A 24600-nucleotide genomic window follows, 5' to 3' on the forward strand; every position below is an offset into this window, starting at 1 on the left:
GCTAGTTTGGACAAGGTTAGAGAGCAACTGGGGTCAGAAGAGACAAAGGACTTTACCTTGGGTAGTGATGGCATCTTGAGATTTTAGGGCAGGGTGTGTGTACCCGACGATGTTGAGGTGAAGAAGTTGATCCTAGAGGAAGGACACAAAAGTCGTCTCAGTCTGCATCTGAACATGACTAAGATGTACCAGGACCTCAAGGAAAAATTCTGGTGGCAGGGTATAAAGAAGCATGTGGCACAATACGTGTCTGCCTGTCTGACCTGTCAAAAGGCAAAGGTGGAGCATCAGAGACCCGAAGGGATTATGCAACCGTTAAAGATACCGGTGTGGAAGTGGGATAGCATCTTGATGGACTTTGTGACCCATCTGCCACAAACCTTTAGAGGGCAAGACACCATCTAGGTCATAGTGGACCGACTGACCAAGAGTGCGCATTTGTTAGCAATGAACCTGAGGATGTCTATGGGTAAGTTGGCTCAGTTCTACATCAAGGAGATTGTGAGGTTGCATGGGGTGCCTTCGAGCATTGTATCAGATAGAGATCCCTGGTTCACATCACGGTTTTGGCAAACCTTACAGGGTGCTTTAGGAAGCAAACTCACGATGAGTTCAGCCTATTATCCTCAGACAGATGGCCACTTAGAGAGGACGATCCAGTCACTTGAGGACCTACTGCGTACATGCATACTGGATCACTTGGGCACTTGGGATGAAGTGTTACCGTTGATTGAGTTCACCTACAATAATAGTTTCCATGCGAGCAACGAATGTCCCCTTCTGAGGCTCTTTATGGCCGGAAGTGTAGGACCCCTTTGTGTTGGTATCAGGATGGGGAGGCAGTGTTAGTTGGACCAGAGTTGTTGGAACAGACCACCGAGAAGGTGAGATTAGTGAGGAATAGAATGCAGGCTTCACAGAGCAGACAAAAGGCTTATACAGACCATAGGAGGAGACCATTGGAATTCGAGGCTGGAGATCACGTGTTCTCGAGGCTGGAGACCGTGGGAAGGGCTCTTCGCTCGAGGAAACTTTCTCCTAAGTTCCTTGGTCATTATTAGATATCGAGGAGGATTGGACCGGTAGCTTATGAGATAGCTTTGCCTCCTTAGTTGGCAAATCTTCACCCGGTGTTCCACGTGTCGCAGTTGAGGAAGTATGTGTTTGACTCGGCCCATGTGTTGGAAGCTGAGGATATACAAATGAGGGAGGACCTCACTATGGAGGTACCACCCACTACTCTAGAGGATAGCAAGGTTGAGGAATGCAGAGGAAAAACAATCAGATTGGTCAAGGTCATCTGGGATCGGAGAACAGATGACTCAACTTGGGAGTTGGAGGAGGACATGAGGAAATCACACCCACACCTTTTTACCTAGTAAGCTTTCATTTTCGAGGTCAAAAATTTTCTTGTTGGGGAGAATGTAAGGCCCATTAATTTCTGGTTCCATTTTTTTGCCCTAAAGTGAAGGGCTGCCCTTTTGAAAGTGGGCCTAGAGTCCTAGAGTTAGCCCAAGTAATATAACAAAACCCCAGATTTCTGTCCTAACTCACCTTGCTTATTCTTTTTCAGACAAACACTTAGAGCAACAACTATCTCCCGCTCCATTAGGGTTTGGTGTTACTGTGACCTAGAGAGCTTGAACCAGCATTTTTTCACCTCACGTAAGTATTTCTTTCTCCGTGCTTGAAACTCCTACTACTGTTACTCTGAGTAGCTCATGCCTCAACTGCCATTCTTTTTCCAGTTTGCTAAGTCGTCCTTGAGCTAGCATCGGAGCTACTGTACTAATCAAGTTTGGTCCCGGATCCTTCTGCTGAATCCTTCCAGGTAAGGGAAGCTAGGGTCCATTTGTTCTGCTGCTATTGTATGGTTTTGTATATTATATGCTACTGTGATGTGATAAGTATGGCGTTTGACTTTTGGGTTTGTTGTATGTGCATCTGTTGTGTGAACGAACAGTGGCGGGCACTGGTTTTCTCGCCCAAGCGAGCATGCCTCGCCTAGGTGAGACAAATAGGGGGCTCGCCCAAAACCTCCTGCACGAATGGTCGCCTAGGCGACTGGGCTTTTTTTTTTAGCGAGGTGCAATCTCGCTTAGGCGAGAAGGGTCTCGCTTGAGCGAGACGTTGTAAGTCCCAGGAAAAATTAAATAATTAATTCAGTAATTATTGGATAAATGTGGGTAAAGAGAACCTTTAAGGTAATAAATGTGGAGCATATGACGTGGGGAAGTACTAGCTCAAGTGGTTGAGAGTACTTTGAGTGTGTGAGAGGACTTGGGTTCGAGTCCTATATAGGTTATTTTTGTGAGTTATATTGGTTAGTATGAAACATGAATTGGTTGCATTGGTTGGGCATTGAGCGGGTATGTGCATGGGTGTGGGTTCAATCCTTGGAGGACCCAAATGAAACTCTATTTTTGGCTATTTTTAGTCTTGTAATGAAGTTGAAGGGTTATGGGAAACCCTAGCAGAAACAACAGTCGAGGGTAGCTGGAAAAATAGGACAATTAGTGAACTTGAATGGTCATTTCCTTAACCTTAATGCAGTTTTCGTTTTAGGTTCTTAAACTACCATTAAAACACCACTAAAAGTCTAATTGTGAGAGAAGGGAAAGGTTTCTGCAGAGGGTATTGTGAGGTAGACAAAGAGTGCGAAATTCAGTGAGGAACTGAGTGTGTGGGTGGATCAGTAGGGGCTGAATTGAGAGAAGACAAGGGAGATCATTTGGAGTTCAAGGAAAGAAGTAGAAGAATACTCAGGGAAAAGCTTTAATCCAGGTTAGGGGAGCTTTTACTTGTGTTTTGACAATAATCATATGTTTTTGTGCTTTATTGGATGATTGCAATGTGTGTTCTGAGTTGTGTCGAGTTCTGTTAAATTTCTGGAAATTTCCAGAAACCGCCTGGCGGACCTTTAACCCCACCAGCGCTTGTTTTCTAGGTTTTTGATATGCACCGCTTGGTGGCTAAGGGTAGTCCGCTAGGCGACATGAACTGGGTTGCCCAGTTCCTTCTGATTTTTGGTATTTTCGTGGTGGAAGAGGCTTGGGAGAGATTCTTGTGATACGAATGTCACGGGTATGATGGGTTATTATCCGTAAATTCGTAATTGGGAGACTATGGTATGAATTGTAATTGAATTGGGAATTTAAGGTTCATTGGGAATTAGAATTTGAAAAAAAAAGCGTGGATGATCTCTGTGATTAATCGTGTTGATCGAAAATAGAAATTAAAGTAATTAGGATATTAAAATTGGATACTGTGTGGAGGCATAATCGTGTTAGACTTAATGAAAAATTGAGTTTGGGGTAGTGGTGGATTCTGTGAATGCTGGAAAATGTGACAGATTGCTGCAAGAAGCACGTTTGGAGAATCACGGAAGGGTTAGTAGTCAGGAAATTACCCTTTTGAAATTGAGTGAACATATCAACTTGTGGGAACTAAGGCTCATTTTGCATTATGACTTATGCATAAATCAAAATTGGAGAAAAGTAGGTAAAATGTAAGATATATTGTGGTAAATGGTGAGTATAATAATTGTATCGTAGGACTTTTTCTTGTACATGGACTGTGTAAGGTGTATTTAAAATATGGAAATAGTGAATTGGGCATGAGCTAGTTGTATAAATGGTACTCTAGTTTGGATTGTATGTCTTGTATTACTACACATGTATGTGTGACAAAATATTATGCGTTTGAAGCCTATTAGGATCTGTAAAAAGTGCCAAAAACCAGTAGCATTGCACTACTGGTATGGAGCTGGCGGTGTGGGGCGAACCGCCAGGCGGTAGGGGGTAAACTAGTGGCAGTGGCCACTACCAGCGCTAGGCGCCTAGCGGCAGGGTTGTGTCTGCCAGCGGTGACGGAGAATTAAGGGTCCTGTTCGGGCCGCAGTGCCTGGCGATGGGAGTGTGATCGCCGGGCGGTTTTCTGCCAGTATCTGCCTAGCGGTGTCTAGGCAGTACCAGGCGGGTTTTGTGGCTGTATAATTGGTTTTTAATTTGATTAGTGAACTTGAAGGACTAAGTTCACTTCTTATATGTTTGGCTTGACGGGCTAAGTCCAATAGTGGTCTGGGATGTGCTTGAGTGGTTGAACGCATGATGGGCATGGAACTGTGATGTTCCCGTCGGCTACTATTTGGGCGAGGAGTCCTTAGTATGGTTATTGCATGCGTTGGGCGCACGATGGGCAAGGAACTGTGATGTTCCCGTCGGCTACAATTGGGTGAGGAGTCCATAGTATGGTGATTGCGTGTTTGCCAGGGTCCAAGTTGAGTAAGCTTGGATGTGTTACTACAGGCGAGGAGTCTGTGGGATTGGACTATGAGCAGGATTGGCTCGTAGGGTTGGACCACGAAAGGGATAATTTCGTGGAAGCATAGTGAAAATCCAAGGACCTAGTTTCATGCATGTGACTCAGGAAGGAATCTGAGATCAGGGGTGGATATTTTGTAATTAACATATATCAGTAAATTTTTCTCAGGATGGGTGTCATATTTAATTTGTTTAATATGCATAGCTCACCCTATCTATGTGTGTATGGCGATGATCGGATGATTTATTATCCGGGAGCAGTTGATTTGACAGGTGAGCTAGGAGACGCTTGAGACTGAAGAGCGGGATGATATGGGCTTTTTGAAGATTGAGATTTTAATGTTTTATGTTTTGAACATTAGCCATTTTGGGCCTTTATATTTGTAATAATTTTGATTGCGAATAATTATAATGTATTAAACTTTGCGATTTTAATTCTCCCACGTTTTGGGAACTTGTGTTTATAAATAAGGAATGATTTATATTGTCATATTTATTTTCTTTTATTTAATTGCTTATGTTATTATCAAAGTAATATTCCTTAGGGATGTTATAGACGTCGTAGAACCCGCTGTTCTCTTGTCGCACCCTCGCCTAGGCGAGATATGGTTCGCTTGAGCGAGAGGGTCCCGCTCGCCTGAGCGAACCCTGTTAGCTTGAGCGAGGCAGCGGGCAGGTTTGATGTTATTGTTGAATGGTTCACTGATGTGTGGCTTGTTTGTTTGATCCAAATGCTTTACTAGAAGGTTTGCGTGATGATGGTATGATTAATATACGAGTTTGAGATGGGAATCGCATGATATTTTATTAGGTGTGAATTGGAAAGCATGAGTTGTATGATTTGTTGAATTTACATGATATTGATGCTATGGGAAATTCTTGATTGGTGGGTGGAACATGTATAAAGTGTGGTAGGGCGTAATTCCATGACTCTCGTAGTGAGAGATCTTGGTGGCGCCTCATCTTTTGGACGTAATCCCATGGACCCTCGTAAGGGGAGTCCCTGGTGGTGCCTCAACATAAGGACGTAATTCCACGCGTGTATCGTGGTGGTGCCTCAGGGCCAGGGCGTAATTCCACGAAGGCCACGTGGTGGTGCCTCTTGTAGGGGTATAATTCCGTGAAGGCCTCGCGGTGACGCCTCATTGCTAGGACATAATTCCACTGCCACGTGGTGGTGCCTCAGTCACATATCCGGATAGTCAAGTCTTGGGGTCCAATATATTTTGATAGCTTTGGTGTAATGCTTGTTATTTATGCTTGGCTTTGAAATTACCTATGAACTGTTATAAAATGAGATTCTTTTACACTAGCTTACCCTATGCTTGCTTGTATGTTGTGTGTGGTCCTCTCTATTGTGATGATCATCAACCTTGTTGATATGAGCAGATGTGAGAACCCTTGGCAGTGGTAACGTTGATAGGGATGCTGCAGCCTGATGGACTGGATGGGTATTGGGCCCACTCTGGGGCCCATTGCTGGAGAATTTAGTTACTATGTTTTCCTTGTCTGTACTAAACTTATTGCTATTAGTTCATTAGCATTTTACATTTTGGGCCATGTGAGGCCTCCTTTATGTTTATGGATATGTTGGGTTACGGAGTACTTCATATTCCAAATCTTCGTACCCTCCGGATATTATGTATGTGGCGTTTTATTAAATGGGTTTTTATCTATTTATTTGGGACGTTACAGTGAAAACGATAAAAAAAAAGAAAAGAAAAAGGCGTTACCAAAAGATGAAAGTTTTCAAATTTAAAAACACCAATCCCCTTTGAGGATATCCCAACGAGTTTCTTTTGAAATGTTAAACAATTTTTTATATATAACATATGAGTCATTTAAATTGTAAATGGTAAGAAAGGTAAAAAAAAAACATAAAACATGTTACCAAAAGATGAAAATTTTCAAATTGTAAAACATGAATTCCCTTTGAGTATTGGCTGAAGTGTTTTATTTGAATTGGTGAACAATTTTTGTATATAAAATATTAATTATTTAAATAGTAAATGGTCAAAACGGTAAATGAATTATAAAAAAGTTACCAATAGATGAAATGTTTGAAATTTAAAAACACCAATCCCCTATGAGTATTGCCTAAGGTGTTTCTTTTGAAATGTTGAACAAATTTTAAATAAACAATGCATGTACCAAGGCAGCCAAGCATTCAGCCTAGGCCGAGTCAGCCTAACTTGTATCGGTTCTAACCTATACATCTAAAGGAACAACCTGCACCTCATATAACCAATATAAATCGTCAAGGTAGGTAGCCGGTCTAGGCTGGCTACTCGAGCATACCCGGTAAGATTAAAGCCCAGGTCGACAACTCCAATAAACTTAATGAAATAGAAGCCCCCACGTTCAATAGGTCTTAGGGGCCTGGGTTAGGGCCCAGGCCCACTCATAGCCCAAGTTAGAGCCCAAGTCAAGGTCTGACCCATGAGGTAATCAGACATCATTAATGCTCTATAAATACTCGTGGACCCCAGTAATTAAAGGTACGCATTCATTAATCACTAATTTGACTCTTTGAGAGCTTTGACTTACTTGAGCTTCAGAAACTCTTCTGCAGGTAACCCCTCCTAGGTTCAAGCTGACATGTATCAACCGGGGAGAGACCAACTGAAGAGATAGCGGACTACATGGTAAGGTGACACTTGTGCCTAACTCATCTTATTTTTTCTCTGCAGGAACAATTGGCGCCCACCGTGGGGCACGAGACGAACACCTTTAGTACCTGTTTTTCTCTGAAGATGGTTTCCACCCGTAGCAGAGTTGGAGTGAATAAGCAAGCGGATGCTGGTCCCTTTGGACCTCCTGGCATCACCCCTGATCTGGCCGCCATCCTAGACGGCCAAGCAAAGATCCAACAAGAACTCGCGGATTTCAAGAAACGCAACGTGGATGAAATGGAGGCATTGAGGCAAGAGAACTTTCGCCTGAGGCGAAAGATCGAGGTTGATCCCAATCTGAGGAAAAGCCAAAGAAACTTCTGAAGCTGTGAAGTCTCCGGCCTTCCAGCCCACAGAGGAAGAAAGTGAATACAATCCCACCCTTCACACCTTCACCACCACCCAACAGACACCTGCTCCCTCTACCCATCCCCATCACTTTCCATCTGGTCAACCGGGGTTTACCGCACCCCCAACCCCCGCCGCTATCCTCCCTACCACCCAGATCCCCTACAACATACCCACCACCCTACACACCACACATATTCCACCCTATAATCCATAATACCTTCCGACAACCCACATTCCCCCTCACAACATCACCTCCACCTTTCCCGCTATGATCAACCACCCCGTTCCACCTCACCTGCTCCCTCCTCACCAGTCTAGACGCTGTCACCCATTCAAGGACTTTATCACCAACACCCCTCTCCCAGCCTAGTGGGAACCTTTCACCCTGGATCGCTATACTGGTGACACCGACCCTGACGAGCACCTTAAAGTCTACATCACCCACGTCGCATTGTACACATCCCAAGACGTAGTCTTTTGCAAAGCTTTCCCCACCACCCTCAAAGGCCTTGCCCTAGAATGGTTCACAACTCTTCCGCCCTACTCAATCGACAGTTTTGACGTCCTCTCCCACATGTTTTCCACCCACTTTGGCGGCAGCCATCCCCATCAAACCACCACCATATCCCTCCTGGGCATCAGACAAGAACCAAACGAACCACTCAGAGCGTTCATCGATCGCTTCAGTAAAGCGGCTCTTCGTACACCACACCTCAATCAGGAGATGATCCTCCAGTGCATGACCCTTACCCTACAACCCGACCCCTTCGCCAACAACGTCTATCTCCACCCACTTGCCTCCATGCACGAACTCAAGTTGCGTGCAGCCAACTATGTCCGCATGGAGGAAATGCAAACACTTCACACTAAATTCTGCAACGACTACGCAGCTACCACCGCCAACCCCACCCCACAACCTAACCCACGCCCTGATACCCGCCCACGCGAACCCCGCCAACCTCGCTTCACCAGATACACCCCCTTTACCGTAGCCCGTTCCCGTATCCTCGGCGAAGCCCTCGAAGCCGATCTAATCCCTCCACCACGCAAGACAACCACACCCCCCAACGTCGACATGACCAAATATTTCCGTTACCACCGCAACCATGGCCACACTACAGAAGAATGCAAAGCACTTCAGGATAAAATAGAAGAACTGGTCCGTGCTGGCCACTTTCGCCGCTTTATCCGTAGAGACGACCATTCTTCCTCCTCTCAATCCCGTCACCCCCCTCGACCCGACCACAGACGTCCACCACATGACTCCCATCACAACAGACACCCCGCCCAACCCAATAATCAAGAACAAGAGCCCGCCTGCACCGACATCACCCCTGCCGACCCCCCTTACGAGGCACCATTAACACCATCTCTGGTGGCTTCGCAAGTGGAGGCTCCACCTCTTCTGCCAGAAAAAGACACCTCCGCCATATACAATCCATCAACCACATCACCCATTCCCACCACAGACACTGTATGCCTCCTATCGTATTCACAGATGATGACTTCCACGGCCTCGACCATCAACAAGATGACCCCATGGTCATCACTGTTGAAATCGAAAATTACACTGTTAAGAAAGTCTTAGTTGATTAGGGCAGCTCTGTTGATATCCTCTATTGGGTCACTTACCAAAAACTCCAACTTCCTTACACCGCCATGGTCCCATATGACGAGCCAATATATGTCTTTTCTGGCGAACAGGTATCCACCCGGGGCTACATCGACCTCCACACCGTCTTTCAGGATGGAACCCAGACCAAAACCATCCCAATCCGCTTCCTTATCATCGACGTGCCAACATCCTACAACATCCTTCTGAGCCGTCCTTCTCTCAATACCTTTGGCGCAGTCGTCTCCACCCCTCACTTGGCCATGAAATTTCCTGCCCCATCCGGCGACATCCTGACCATACACTACGACCAGCGCTTGGCACGCGAATGCTACATGGCCAGCTTGCGACCACAACTCCCAATCTAACAAACCAACCATATCGAACGACCCCCTGGTTCCAGCATAGCCCTATCCGGCGAAGACCTTGACCCCAGAATAGGCCGGGATGTCCGTCTCGAACCAGTTGAGGACACCTCTCCTCTAGAGCTTCCCAATGGTCACTCTATTAACCTAGGCACCGGTTTAAACTCTGACGAGTGTGCCACCATCACACCTATCCTTATCAACAACACAGATCTTTTCGCCTGGTCGACCATCGACCTCCTTGGAGTGGACCTCCAGGTGGCATCCCACAAACTATCCATATATAAAGAAGCCCGCTATGTATCCCAGAAAAAACGCAAGCTTGGTGAAGAGCGTCGGCAAGCAGCCAAGGTTGAAGCCGACAAGCTACAGAGCGTAGGATTTATAGAAGAAGCTCAATACACCACTTAGCTTTCTAACGTTGTCTTGGTGAAGAAAGCCAATGGAAAATGGCAGATGTGCGTAGACTACACGGACTTGAACAAGGCTTGCCCTCGCGACGCCTACCCCTTACCCAACATTGATCGACTTGTAGATGGCGCGACAGGAAATAAGGTGCTTAGTTTTTTGGATGCGTATTCAGGGTATAACCAAATCCCCATGGCCGCAGCAGATATGCACAAAACCGCCTTTATCACGGACGATGCCAACTACTTCTATAGAGTCATGCCCTTTGGCCTCAAAAACGCTGGGGCAACTTACCAACGGCTAATGGACAAGGTGTTCAGCCACCTAACGGGGCGCTGTGTCGAAGTATACGTCAACGACATGGTTGTCAAGTCCCCAAGTCATCACCAACACACTGAAGACCTGTCAGTAGTGTTCTCCGCGCTGCGCCAATATAATCTCTGCCTCAATCTCGACAAATGCGTATTCGGCGTTGATCGGGGTAAATTCCTTGGTTTTATGTTAACCCAACGCGGTATAGAGGCTATCATCGAAATGCGCTGCCCCACTACTGTTAAGGAGGTCCAACATCTCATTGGCCGTCTCACAGCCATCTCTCGTTTCCTACCCAAACTAGCCGAACAAACCCAACCCATAATCCAACTCCTAAAGAAATCCACCCGGTTCACGTGGACTGATGATTGTGAACAAATCTTCCAAAAACTCAAAAGAACCCTAACCTCCCCACCTATCCTCCACAAGCCGGACACCAGTCAACCCCTGCTGGTATACATCACGGCCACCGACTATACCGTTAGCGCCGCGCTTGTTCAAGAAATAGAAGGCACACAACATCCTGTGTATTTTTTGAGCAGAACATTGCAAGATCCCGAAACTAGATATCAAATGGTAGAAAAACTGGCGCTATCTTTGATCCACGCGGCACGCCGCCTCCGCCCATATTTCCAAAACCACACCATAACAGTCAAGACCGACTACCCAATCCAAAAGATATTACAAAAACCAGATCTAGCTGGACACATGTCATCATGGGCCGAGGAACTATCAGAATTCAACATCCGCTATGAACCCCACGGCCCCATCAAAGCCCAGTGTCTTTTAGACTTCGTCAACGACCCGTAGAGGACCAGTGGACACTTCATGTAGATGGTTCCTCAAATCCAAGGGGTGTCGGCGCCGACATCGTCTTAGAAGGCCCCAACGACATCCTCATCGAAAAATCCCTTCATTTTGCTTTCAAAACGTCAAATAACCAAGCCGAATACGAAGCCATCCTCGCCGGCCTTTCCCTAGCCCGCGAAGTAGGCGTCAAGAAGTTAACGTGCAAAACCGACTCCAAACTCACTGTAGGTAATCTAAATGATGAATTTTAGATCAAAGACCCCATCCTTCTACAATATTATCATCTGGTCCATGCAGTCATTCAATCCGCCTTCGAACAAGTCCGCGTCGAACACATCCCAAGAACCGACAACGTCAGGGCCGACATCCTTTCCAAATTGGCCAGCACCAAGCTCAAAAACCATCACCGATCCTAACTATAGCAAACACTGTCCACACCTTGCATCACACACACTTGCCAAAATTTAACCCACACCTCAACCAATAACGTCACCCCCTCCTAAAGCCAAAACTGGACCACCCCCTACATTCAATACCTCAAAACCGGCAACCCCCCCTCGACGCGGACAAAACTTGGCTGGCTAAGGCCGCCAGGTACACCATGATAGGCAATGACCTCTACAAACGCGGATATGGCCAACCCCTACTTAAGTGTGTCACAACAGAGCAAGCCCAATATATCATCAAAGAGCTACACGAAGGAATTTGTGGTTATCATTCCAGTGCACGCACCATGGCTACCAGAGTTCTCAGAGCCGGATACTTCTGGCCGACCATAGAAGCAGACTGCCAGGATCATGTCAGGAAATGCAAGCCATGTCAGAAACATGGCAACCTTATTCACCAGAAACAGGAATAACTACATCATATATTGTCCCCATGGCCATTCGCTAAATGGGGAATGGACATCCTCGGCCCCTTCTCACCTGGCAAGGGGCAGGTAAAATTCCTAATTGTAGCCGTCGATTATTTCACTAAATGTTCGAAGCCAAGCCGCTAACTACCATCACGACCCAGCAAGTCCAACAATTTGTGTGGAAGGACATTATATGCAGATATGGCATACCACATACCATTATCACAAACAATGGTCGACAATTTATTGACAAGGAGTTAGCCAAATTCTACACTGGCCTAGGCATCAAGCACATCACAAGTTCAATAGAACATCCACAAACCAATGGGCAAGCAGAGGCGGCAAATAAAGTCATCCTCGTTGATGAATGATTAACTTGTTTTCTTTTAAGATTATTGAATATGGTGTGAGTTGATTAAGAAAGCTAAGCGAAATCCCCACTGGACATTAAGATAACATGCTATCTAGATGTGAAGGTTCCTTTCACAAAGCTCAATAGAAGAAGATGATGGATTGCTTCAAAACAAAAAGGATATGGAAAGCACACAAACCATAGAAAACCAAGAACAATTAAAGTAAGAAGAAAACATAAAATGGAAAGGAAAGAAATGGTAAAAATGTGAGAAGCACGCCACTACAACGCTAGGCTAAAAGCCATGGCAACCTTGAAGATGAGTGGATGTGTGTCGCCACTTGCTATGCAAGATAAGGCTTAAAAGTATTCACTCCCAAGGGAGGAAACTCTCACAAATGGTTGAGACACAAGAGTGTTTTGACTTCAAAATGTTCAACCCTTTTACATGTCTAGGAGCACCCCTTATATAGAAGAGTTTAGGGGCCTCTAAGCAAATAAAAGATACCTAAGGATGTCTCTACAAAAACCTAACCCTAGCTTCTAGAATTTAGGTAAAATAAGGTTACAAAAATGAGAGACAAAAGAGCTAACTATGGTGTGTGTAAGGCTAATTTCGTTCTAGCACAAAAGGAAACAAAGAAAAGAATGTGTCTCATATGTCTCCAAAAGTGGCTAAAGTGTGCTAAAAACAAAGGAGACCAAAGGTACATAGGTACACTTGTTTTATGCCTTTTACTTTATGCTTTATGCCTTTGCTTTACTCTCTCCTCCACATCATTTATGCTCCCTAATCACCATGCGCCACCTAGCATTGCTTTCTTACTCCTAATTAACCTACAAAGCAAATAAACATAGATTAGCATGTTGGCTTAAGTCAAGTCAACTATAGTCAACAAGTCAAACCTAGTCAAAGGTCAACAAGTCAACTAAAGTTGATTTAACTAAGTCAACTTAGGGAATAAAAAATAACAAACACAAATGAAAGGGTTGAAGGATTAGTGAACTTCCTTTCTAAACATGCTTAGTCTTCTTAAGCATGTGCCTCCATCCTTGGTTGGGGTCAATGCTTCATCATCCTCCTCTCCTTGGAGAGAATTTGACCACAAATTCTTTAAGCCTTTGTAGATGGAGCTTGACTTGATTTGGGGTAGGATTTGCGCCTCCCTTTTATGAGCTCTTGTTCCATCCTTTCTAAGGGTATTACCCCTAGCCTTGGTTAGGCCATTTTTGTTTTCTAGACTACTCTTGCTCTCTTGCTTGTGCTTTGGGGCTTCTTCTTTGGCTTGGGAAGGGAAGGAAGGGTGATACACATCTTGCTTTAGAAGAATTTTTTTGTAGGCAAGTAACACCTTAGTGAAAGCTTGCCCCTTTTCTTTTTCTTCTTTATCTTTTCTTATTATATTCGTATCCTTATTAACTTCTTAAGGTGAGAGAGGTTGTAAAGTGGTCTTTTTCCCATTTATGAAGAAAATGTATTGGTTGGTATGTCCATAATGTAAAGTTTGTTTATCAAATTGCCATGACCTACCTAGTAAGATATGTGTGACTTCCATGGGAACAACAACACATAGCACCTCATCTTTGTAGCTTCCTATAGAGAAGTTAATTAGGACTTGTTTATTGACATCTATTTCTCCCTCTTTACTTATCCAAGCAAGCTTGTAGGGCTTAGCATGAGGAATGGTCTCTAAGCTAAGCTTTTCCACCAACCTTGTGCTAGCTACATTGGTACTACTTCCTCCATCAATAATTAGAGAGCAAACCCATTTGTTAATTTTGCATCTAGATTGAAAAATGTTTTCTCTTTGAGTTGGCTCAAGCTCACTTTGATCTTGACCTATCATACGCCTTAATAACATAGGGTCTTTCTCAAAATTTTAGTTTTACTAGAGGAAGAAGATTCCTTTGAAAGAGAATGGCGAGATGAGTGTTCACTTTCAACATCATTACTCTTCTTTAAGATCATGGTCCTTTTGGTTGGGCAATTTAAAGCAATGTGATTATAACCCAAACATTTAAAACATTGAATGGAACTTGATCTTTGAGAAGTGGAATGGTGAATATGATCACTTTGTGACTTACTTTTACTTGGTGGTTCTTGATGAGAGTTAGAAGGGAATTTATCATGTTTCTTTTTATCATTTCCCTTCCATGAGTGACTAGAGTAATGGTTGGGTGCGTAACTCTTCTTTGCCCTTCTTTTTCTTTTCAATTGAATTTCAATCCCAAGGGCAAGTGTGAAAACATTTTCAAGAGTGGAGTACTCATACAACTCTACTTGGTCTTTTATGTCTCCCCTAAGACCACTCACAAATCTTTTTATTTTCTCTTTGTTAGTTTCTTTTATTTCAACCCTACGCATTTGAGACTTTAATTCTTTAAAGTATTCACTCACACTCATAGGACCTTGGTGAAGCCTTTGGAGCTTCAAAATAAGTTCCTTCCTAAAGGAGGGAGGAACAAATCTAGCGCGCATAAGAGTTTTAATGTCCATCCAAGAAGCCGCGGGTGGCCCTTGGTCATAATTCTTACAAACTTTATGCCACCAAGTATTGGCATACTCCAAAAATCCTAAAACTACTAGATCAACGTGTGCTTGATCCTTTACATGATTTTCAATGAAAATTTGATCAACTTTAGCTTCCCAATCAAGGAAGACTTTGGGATCACTTCCTCCATAGAACTTAGGAATCTTTGGAGTTTGCTTCTCTTGTGATGGGTTGCACCTAGAATTCCCTCTTTTCCTAGCCTTTCTTTCTTGCTCTTTAGCTTCAAGCCTTTGAATGTGCTCTTGGATTCTTAGGTCACTTTGCTCCTTGTCTTTTCTTAATTGTTCAAAGGCCTCCTTCCTAGACAACTCCAAATCTCGAAGCAATCTCATCAATGTATTGTTTTTGTTTGGTGTAGGTGCATTTGATGAACTTGCCATGATTCCTACAATAAAAACACTCAAATCCGAGACAAAATAAATGGATTAGAGGTTAGACAACATGAAAATCGAGACCAAATATAACCCAAAATGTAACCCAAGTGTTTAGATCACTCTCCCAAAGTAACAAGGCAAGGCTAGCACTCAAAATCCACCAAAGGAGTGAAGCAAACACTTTTAAAAACTTGTTCAAAACCTTTTAAATGCAAGACAAGTGATTCGGCCACAACATCCCAAGAGTTTCAAGAAAAGAAAACTACTAAGACAAAACAAAGAACACCTAGTGACAAACAAGAAAAACTCAAAAACAAGGAAAGCTAAACTCTAAAGAAGAAAAGTTTGAGACAAAACTTTTAACAAGACTAAAACAAGAAAAGCACATTTTAAAGACTCTATGGAAAACACTTGTGATGAAGGATTGACCCCAACCAAGGATGGAGGCACATGCTTAACAAGACTAAGCATGTTTAGAAAGGAAGTTCACTAATCCTTCACCCCTTTCATTTGTGTTTGTTATTTTTGATTCCCTAAGTTGACTTAGTTGAATCAACTTTAGTTGACTTGTTGACCTTTGACTAGGTTTGACTTGTTCACTATAGTTGACTTGACTTAAGCCAACATGCTAATCTATGTTTATTTGCTTTGTAGGTTAATTAGGAGTAAGAAAGCAATGCTAGGTGGCGCATGGTGATTGGGGAGCATAAATGGTGTGGAGGAGAGAGTAAAGCGAAGGCATAAAGCATAAAGTAAAAGGGATAAAACAAGTGTACCTATGTACCTTTGGTCTCCTTTGTTTTTAGCACACTTTGGCAACCCTTTGGAGTAATATGAGACACATTCTTTGTCTCCTTTTGTGCTAGAACGAAATTAGCCTTGCACACACCAGAGTTAGCTCTTTTGTCTCTCATTTTTGTAACCTTATTTGACCTAGTTTCTAGAAGCTAGGGTTAGGTTTTTGTAGAGACATCCTTAGGTATCTTTTATTTGCTTAGAGGCCCCTAAACTCTTCTATATAAGGGGTGCTCCTAGACATGTAAGAGGGTTGAACATTTTGAAGTAAAAACACTCTTGTGTCTCAACCATTTGTGAGAGTTTCCTCCCTAGGGAGTGAATACTTTTAAGCCTTATCTTGCATAGCAAGTGGCGGCACACATCCACTCATCTTCAAGGTTGCCATGGCTTCTAGCCTAGCCTTGTAGTGGCGTGCTTCTCACATTTTTACCATTTCTTTCCTTTCCATTTTATGTTTTCTTCTTCCTTTAATTGTTCTTGGTTTTCTATGGTTTATGTGCTTTCCATTTCCTTTTTGTTTTGAATCAATCCATCATCTTCTTCTCTTGAGCTTTGTGAAAGGAACCTTCACATCTAGATAGCTTGCTATCTTAATGTCCAGTGGGGATTTCACTTAGCTTTCTTAATCAACAAACACCATATTCAATAATCTCAAAAAGAAACAAGATAATCCTTCATCAACTTGACAATCTTCAAGTCTTAAATCATGCATACACCAAGAAAGATCATAACCAAGTTAAAGCATGGAACTAATTAGCCAATATCACCCAATTCTCAAGTATGAAAACTAGTAGCATAACACCTAGTTAAAAACACACTATTAGTTCACCAAGGAGCAAGGTTGCTCTCGGTTTTTTGACAAAAATTGGTGCAAAATTTTCTTCTTTCACAACTAGTTTCATAAAATGGTGAGAAAGAGTTTTAGGTGGCTTGGACACTTAGTTCCTCAAGTTTTAGGCCAAAATCAATTTCATGGAGCATAAATCAAGCAAGACATAAAGTGAAAGCAAGATTCAAATACTTGGAAAAACAAGAATAAGAAAACTTCAAGTTAACATATGACATATGACTCAAGCAAAAGTTCGACACATTTAAAGACTCAGCATGACATACACAAAGACATAAACATGTAGCTATCATGCATTTAAACTCATGGATATGAGGCTCAAAGACTAAGCATCCAAAGACATGTTATCCAACCACATTTAGGAGTAAGAAGAGTAACAAAAACATTAGCCAAAACTACCCAACATAACCTGAAAAACGTTGATTCACGGTGATCTCGGCAGCTCTGACCTTTGCTCACTATTTCAATCATAACTCTCTCCACAGAACTCCAAATGCATTGGTTCTTTTTTTGTTAAAAACTAGACTAACAGAGCTTTCTTTGGACATCAAGAACGTAATTTTTGGACCAGTGAGCAGGTGCAGTTTAATCTTTTAAAATCGTGAACAGTTTCTGCCAGCATTGTTTTTATGTGGACCATTCAAAGATAGCTACACAAGACAAGGTTAGAACATGAAAATACCATATTCAAGGACAACCAAAGCTCTAGATACCAAATGATGAAGATTATCTTATTTTCTTTTAAGATTATTGAATATGGTGTGAGTTGATTAAGAAAGCTAAGCGAAATCCCCACTGGACATTAAGATAACATGCTATCTAGATGTGAAGGTTCCTTTCACAAAGCTCAATAGAAGAAGATGATGGATTGCTTCAAAACAAAAAGGATATGGAAAACACATAAACCATAGAAAACCAAGAACAATTAAAGGAAGAAGAAAACATAAAATGGAAAGGAAAGAAATGGTAAAAATGTGAGAAGCACGCCACTACAAGGCTAGGCTAGAAGCCATGACAACCTTGAAGATGAGTGGATGTGTGCCGGCACTTGCTATGCAAGATAAGGCTTAAAAGTATTCACTCCCTAGGGCGGAAACTCTCACAAATGGTTGAGACACAAGAGTGTTTTTACTTCAAAATGTTCAACCCTTTTACATGTCTAGGAGCACCCCTTATATAGAAGAGTTTAGGGGCCTCTAAGCAAATAAAAGATACCTAAGGATGTCTCTACAAAAACCTAACCCTAGCTTCTAGAAACTAGGTCAAATAAGGTTACAAAAATGAGAGACAAAAGAGCTAACTATGGTGTGTGCAAGGCTAATTTCGTTCTAGCACAAAAGGAGACAAAGAATGTGTCTCATATGTCTCCAAAAGTGGCTAAAGTGTGCTAAAAACAAAGGAGACCAAAGGTACATAGGTACACTTGTTTTATGCCTTTTACTTTATGTTTTATGCCTTTGCTTTACTCTCTCCTCCACATCATTTATGCTCCCCAATCACCATGCGCCACCTAGCATTACTTTCTTACTCCTAATTAATCTACAAAGCAAATAAACATAGATTAGCATGTTGGCTTAAGTCAAGTCAACTATAGTCAACAAGTCAAACCTCGTCAAAGGTCAACAAGTCAACTAAAGTTGATTTAACTAAGTCAACTTAGGGAATCAAAAATAACAAACACAAATGAAAGGGATGAAGGATTAGTGAACTTCCTTTCTAAACATGCTTAGTCTTCTTAAGCATGTGCCTCCATCCTTGGTTAGGGTCAATCCTTCATCACTCGTAGAGCTGCGCAAGAGATTGGATACCGCCAAAGGCCGATGGCCCGAAGAATTAATAGAAGTACTATGGGCTTACAGATGCACCCCCCAATCATCAACAAACGAATCCCCATTCAGCCTAGTCTACGACGCAAACGCCATGATACTAGTAGAAATTGGCGAACCATCCCTGTGCCGAGAACTATACGACCCAACCCACAACCACCAAAACATGGCCTTACATCTCGACCTTCTACCCGAACTCAGAGAAAAAGCCCAGATACGCAATTTATCTGCAAAACAACGAGCTGCCAGGAAGTATAATGCAAAACTATGTCCACGACCATTCGTCATCGGGGACCTAGTATGGAGAATGGCCAGCAGCGCCAGGAAGAAGGATGGCAAATTCTCCGCCAATTGGGACGGCCCGTACCGCATACGAGAAGATACAGGAGGAGGAGCTTATCGCCTAAAACAATTATCTGCGGAAGAGATTCCAAACACTTGGAATGTATCCCACCTCAAGTTCTACTTCAACTGAATGTGTATTGTAATCAAACCAATACTTGGAAACCCGAGTGTACTCTTTTTCCTCAGTTGGTCTTTTTTCCCTAAGGAGGGTTTTAGCCAAGGAGGTTTTAACGAGGCACCCCTATTCAACAAATAAAAAGAAGGGTTCCCAACTATACGACTTTCTATATGTTTCTTTTCATTTGCATTCGTTTAAGTTCCCCACCCTTACCCCGAGTACACGGCCTGGGTCGAACACCCTTATCTTATGCTTGATTCGTTTAAGTTCCCCAGCCTTACCCCAAGTAAGCGGCCTGGGTCGAACACCCTTATCTTATGCGTGATTCGTTTAAGTTCCCCACCCTTACCCCCAAGTAAGCGGCCTGGGTCGAACACCCTTATCTTATGCTTGATTCGTTTAAAGTTCCCCACCCTTACCCCGAGTAAGCGGCCTGGGTCGAACACCCTTATCTTATGCTTGATTCGTTTAAGTTCCCCACCCTTACCCCAAGTAAGCGGCCTGGGTCGAACACCCTTATCTTATGCGTGATTCGTTTAAGTTCCCCACCCTTACCCCAAGAAAGCGTCCTGGGTCGAACACCCTTATCTTATGCTTGATTCGCTTAAAGTACCCCACCCTTACCCCATGTAAGCGGCCTGGGTCGAATACCCTTATCTTATGCTTGATTCGTTTAAGTTCCCCACCCTTACGCCAAGTAAGCGGCCTGGGTCGAACACCCTTAACTTATGACTTATCGCGACACACATACACCACATATAAACAAAACACAACATACATAATAACATGCAAAACCTTAATCACATTTAAACATAAGTGCAATGAACCAATGTAGCTAAATGTACCAAATATTACAGACTGGCTGAAATAATATTCTCGAGTCAATTAAAACAGAAATCCTAGTCTATGGGGACAGGTGCATCCTCGGCATCACCCGCCTTCTTCTCCTCCTCTGCCACCTTCTCCTGCGCCTCCTCATTCCCACTGTCCTCATCCTCCTAGACCAAATTCCCGTCAATAACATCCTTATTCACATCAAACCTCGAATCCGTTACGTCCACATCCTGATGGAAAAAAGCCGTCTGCCGCAATCCCTTCTCAAAACCATTGATGTGCTCCTGTATGATGCTATTTTTTAGATCATCAAGCTCACCAACAGCTTCATCATACTTGTCATTCAAATCATCGTAGTCCTCTTCCAATTCCCCTATACGTTTATTCAGCTTTTCCTCAAAGTCCAAGCAACGAACCCTCCATGTTGCCAACCTTTTCCTCTCTGCTTCCCAACCTTCCTTTGCCTTCTCCAATGCTGCCTTTTCCTCCTCCAGCTTATCCACCTTCCCCTACAACTCCTCCACCTTTTCCCGGCCACCCTCCTTCACTTCTCTCCTATAAAGCGACCCCACACGCCGGCTCAAAACTAAAGCCTTGCTCCCAAATTCGACCATTGTTCTCACAATGTGCTCCACATCCATGTTGAACAATTTTTATTTATAACCTATGAGTCGTTTAAATTGTAAACGGTGAAAAGGGTAAAAAAAATTAAAAAAGTGTTACCAAAAGATGAAAATTTTCAAATTGTAATACACAAATTTAAAAACACCAAACCCCTTTGAGTATTGGCCAAAGTTTTTATTTGGAATGTTGAACAATTTTTATTTATAAAATATCAATTATTTAAATTCTAAACGTTGAAAACAGTAAAAAAAATGAAAAAAGCGTTACCCAAAGATGAAAATTTTCAAATTTAAAAAGTCGAATCTCCTTTGAGTATATCGCAAATAGTGTATTTTGAAATGTTGAACAATTTTTTTTATATATAGTAGACGAGTCATTTAAATTGTAAACGGTGAAAAGGAAAAAAAATTTAAAAAGTTTTAGCAAAAGATGAAAATTTTCAAATTTTAATACACCAATTCGCTTTAAGTATCGGCCAAAGTGTTTTATTTGAAATTTTGTAAAAGTTTTATATATAAAATATGAATTATTTAAATTTTAAATGGTGAAAATGGTAAAAAAAATGTAAAAAACATTACAAAAAGATGAAATGTTTTAAATTTAAAAACACGAATCCCCTCTGAGTATTACTCCACATGTTTCTTTTGAAATGTTGAACATTCCCCTTTAGTATTCACCATTTAATATTTAAATGACTTATATTATATATAAAAGTTGTTCAACATTTCAAAAGAAACACATTAGGCAATACTCAGAGTGGATTGGTGTTTTTAAATTTGAAAAAATTCATGTTTTGGTATCGCTTTTTTAATTTTTTTTACCATTTTTACAGTTTATAATTTAAAAAATTCATATTTTATATATAAAATTGTTGAACATTTCAAATAAAAAAATTTAGCCAATACTCAATGAGATGAGTATGTCAGCTATGAAGACTACGACAAACTTATCTAAGAATGACTTGAAGATCCTATTCATGTAGTCCATGAATACTGTTGAAGCATTGGGTCACACCAAAAGGCATAACCACGTACTCGTAGTATCCATATCGGGATCTAAAGGCTGTCTTTTGTACATCATCTGCCTTCACTAAGATCTGGTGATACTCGGATTGCAGATTTATCTTTGAGAACACCGATGCTCCATGTAACTGGTCCATCAGATCATCTATCCTTAGGAGGGGGTACTTATTCTTAATGGTCATCTTGCTCAACTGCTTTTAGTCTACACACAGGCGTGAGCTCTCATCTTTCTTCTTCACTAACAACATTGATGCTCCCCAAGGCAATGTACTAGGCCGTATAAACTGTTTCCCCAATAGCTCTTCAATCTAATTCTTGAGTTCTACCAACTCCATCGGAGCCATACGATACGAGACCATCAACACTGTACCGATTCCTGGTACCAGATCAATGGAGAACTCCACCTCTCTACTTGGAGGTAACCCTGGTACTTCCTCTGGGAACATATCTTCAAACTCGTGCCCTACCGGTATAACAAACGTGATGTGACCCTAACAAGCCCAAGCTCAAGTGCATCAACAAGCCCAAGCCCACATCAAGGCCCAATAACTAGAAGCATGATGAGAAAGATTCACATGGGCCTTTCACAAGATGATCAAGTCAATCATGGGCTTTTTACATTATTCAGATGGGCTAAAGAAATCTCTAAAATATGAGATGATGCATGAAGGAAGTAGTCTAGATTTAAATTGGCCATTGTTTAGGCTTTGCTTTCAATAAAAGCTAGAACACTTTTTGGAATGAATTGGACCGAGCCCAATTTGCTACCTTTGGCCGAGAATTGCTTGAGTGGCTCTCCATTGGGATGCAAGCAAAGCATGAACTAAGCAAGGAGAATGTGATGGTAGCATGGTGCGTGTGACTTGGCAAGGAGAGTGTGATATGCCACTTGGATCATCAAGACTCATCTACTACATCACATGGTCTCCAATCAAGCTTCTTCTCCAAGCTACATTTGTATTTCATCTTTGTTGCATTTTCTCTTCATTTGGCCGACCATGTGCCTATTAATAGAGCCACTCAAATATTTTAATGGTTACTCTTGAATTACTAATAGATGCTAGTGTTTGAGATCACTCCACACTTCTATTAATTTGATAGCATACATGGCTAACCTTCTCTTTCATCTCCTCTAGCCACCTTCCATACCATAGCTCCACTTCTACTCATCATCTTCACCAAATCCTCCATTTTTGAGAGCTAGTTACATCTCCTTCTCCAAATTCCACTACACTCCAACTCCTCCTAATCATTCTCCATGGATTTTCTTCCTTTCCTCCACCAAGGATGTCCATCAATTGGTATCTAGAGCCATACAAGCCATTGTTGCATCCATCCTCTTGTAACATCCCATTTAAATAATAACATCATTAAATGAAACATCAGACATAATAATAGTAGGGCATTGTCATGGAGTGGAAATAACACTCCTTACAGTTATCCAAAATACTTGGAACAAAAAATTGAGGCACACCAGATGCTATTAACAAAACAAAATAATAGTTCAATAGTATTCAAAATAAATGCACAAATAGTAAGGTAATACATAGGCCACAACCCTAAAAGAGAACTTCGAAATAAGAGGATTCGACCCAAGATAACCTAAGCAGCGGGATCTCTATCACCTTGATGACTATGGAGAATTCTCACATTTGCTCACATAAATAAATAGATGATCATTTCAAAAGGAGAAAAACCACACACAAACACACAAGCAAACAGAAAGGGTAGGCCATAGTGAAAAAGGTTTATCATACAATTGAGCATGCAACTTAAAAGTCAGAGATACATTAATCAACCAAGCATGTGATGACCAACAAGTAAGACACTAAGACTCAATTATCCGGATATATATAATCAGTCAGATTCACTGGATGCTTGCACTTGTGGTGGCCTCTATTGCTCTACAGAGCCAATTGCCAGTGGGTTTCACCCTACCACGCACAAGGTTAGCCTTCAAACATCTAAGGCCATTATCTTGCCAAAGAATATGGCCTCTTACTACTCTCATCACTCTAGTTAGTACGCTCTATGTCAGACTAACTGACTCCTTAGAGTTTCAGGATGCAATCTGATGAATATCACCCTATAGGGCTTTTCAGCTTGGGCCAATGGCCTGGCCCATTTAGTTTTTCTTTGTCATTAAATAAATAATCATTTTGAGCCTTATACTTTTATTGGGCCATTCTTTTGTGCTATCTTTAATTGTCTTGATTCTTTTTATGGCTAGGAGAATACAATAGGAATGGGCCTTAAATGCGCATGCAAGGCCCAAGATGAACTTCACATGGGCCAAGGAAGATGTGAAAACCTAGCCTAGGACACTTTGCTTGTAAATACTAGATTAGGATTTTATTTTGGGCTTTGTATTTTGGGCCCAATAGAATAGGGTTTTCTTTGGGCCATGTATTGGGCCATAGAGGAAATTGGGCTTTAGAAGTAATTTTGGACCAAAAAGGGGAATTGGGCCAAATGGGCCAAGAGTAGTGTGTCTACTCTATAAAAGCCTAGAAGCTTCTCAAACTTGCTCTCCAAGGATGAGAGTTAGCTTCCCATGGCAAGACAAGTGCGACTTGCTTAGGTGGCAAGTCACACCTCGCACATGCTCCTTTTTGGCTACAAAATTCAACTTTCTAGACTCATTTTTCCCTCCACTTTTTGGAGACTCCTTGGTCTCATTTTAGCCTATAAATAGAGAGCTTAGGACCCTTGTATTTTAATTCATGAATATAGTAGAGAAATTCTATTGAGATGACTCCAGACTCCTCTCTTTTTGTGAATCAACTTAGGCTAGAGTTCTCCTTCTTGGTTTCCTCTAACCTCCTTCCTTGAGTGTTGGCCCAACCTCACTTGAGAGCTTCTCCAAACACCATTGTCGCACCACTTCTCCTTTCATCTTCTAACTTCCGCACCTTCATCCTTTTCCATGTAAGCTTCATCAATTCCGCATGGCTTCTCCTTGGCTTCCTTACTCTTGAAGATGGACTCATCACAATCCTTACTTGAATCCTTACTAAATTATATAATGAGGCACCACCACGAAACCTTTATGGAATTACGTCCTAACTATGAGGCACCATTATGAGCTCCCACTAAAAGGTCATGAAATTACATCCTGACCATGAGGCACCACCACGAAACCATCATGGAATTACGTCCTGCTCATAAGGCACCACCATGAGATCTCACCTAGAAATTCA

The 24600-nt window shown here is 42.1% G+C and overlaps 1 protein-coding gene across 1 annotated transcript; it reads left to right on the top strand.

The window, feature by feature from the left end:
* The first annotated feature begins 447 nt into the window (after positions 1-447).
* Positions 448-1379, top strand: LOC114191227. Its single transcript, XM_028080403.1, has 2 exons — positions 448-819; positions 1149-1379. The coding sequence occupies exons 1-2, from the start codon at positions 448-450 to the stop codon at positions 1377-1379; spliced, it is 603 nt and encodes a 200-aa protein (XP_027936204.1).
* The last annotated feature ends 23221 nt before the right edge of the window (positions 1380-24600 follow it).

Source organism: Vigna unguiculata, chromosome 7 (genome assembly GCF_004118075.2).
Source record: "Vigna unguiculata cultivar IT97K-499-35 chromosome 7, ASM411807v1, whole genome shotgun sequence".
NCBI classification, from domain to species: Eukaryota; Viridiplantae; Streptophyta; class Magnoliopsida; order Fabales; family Fabaceae; genus Vigna; species Vigna unguiculata.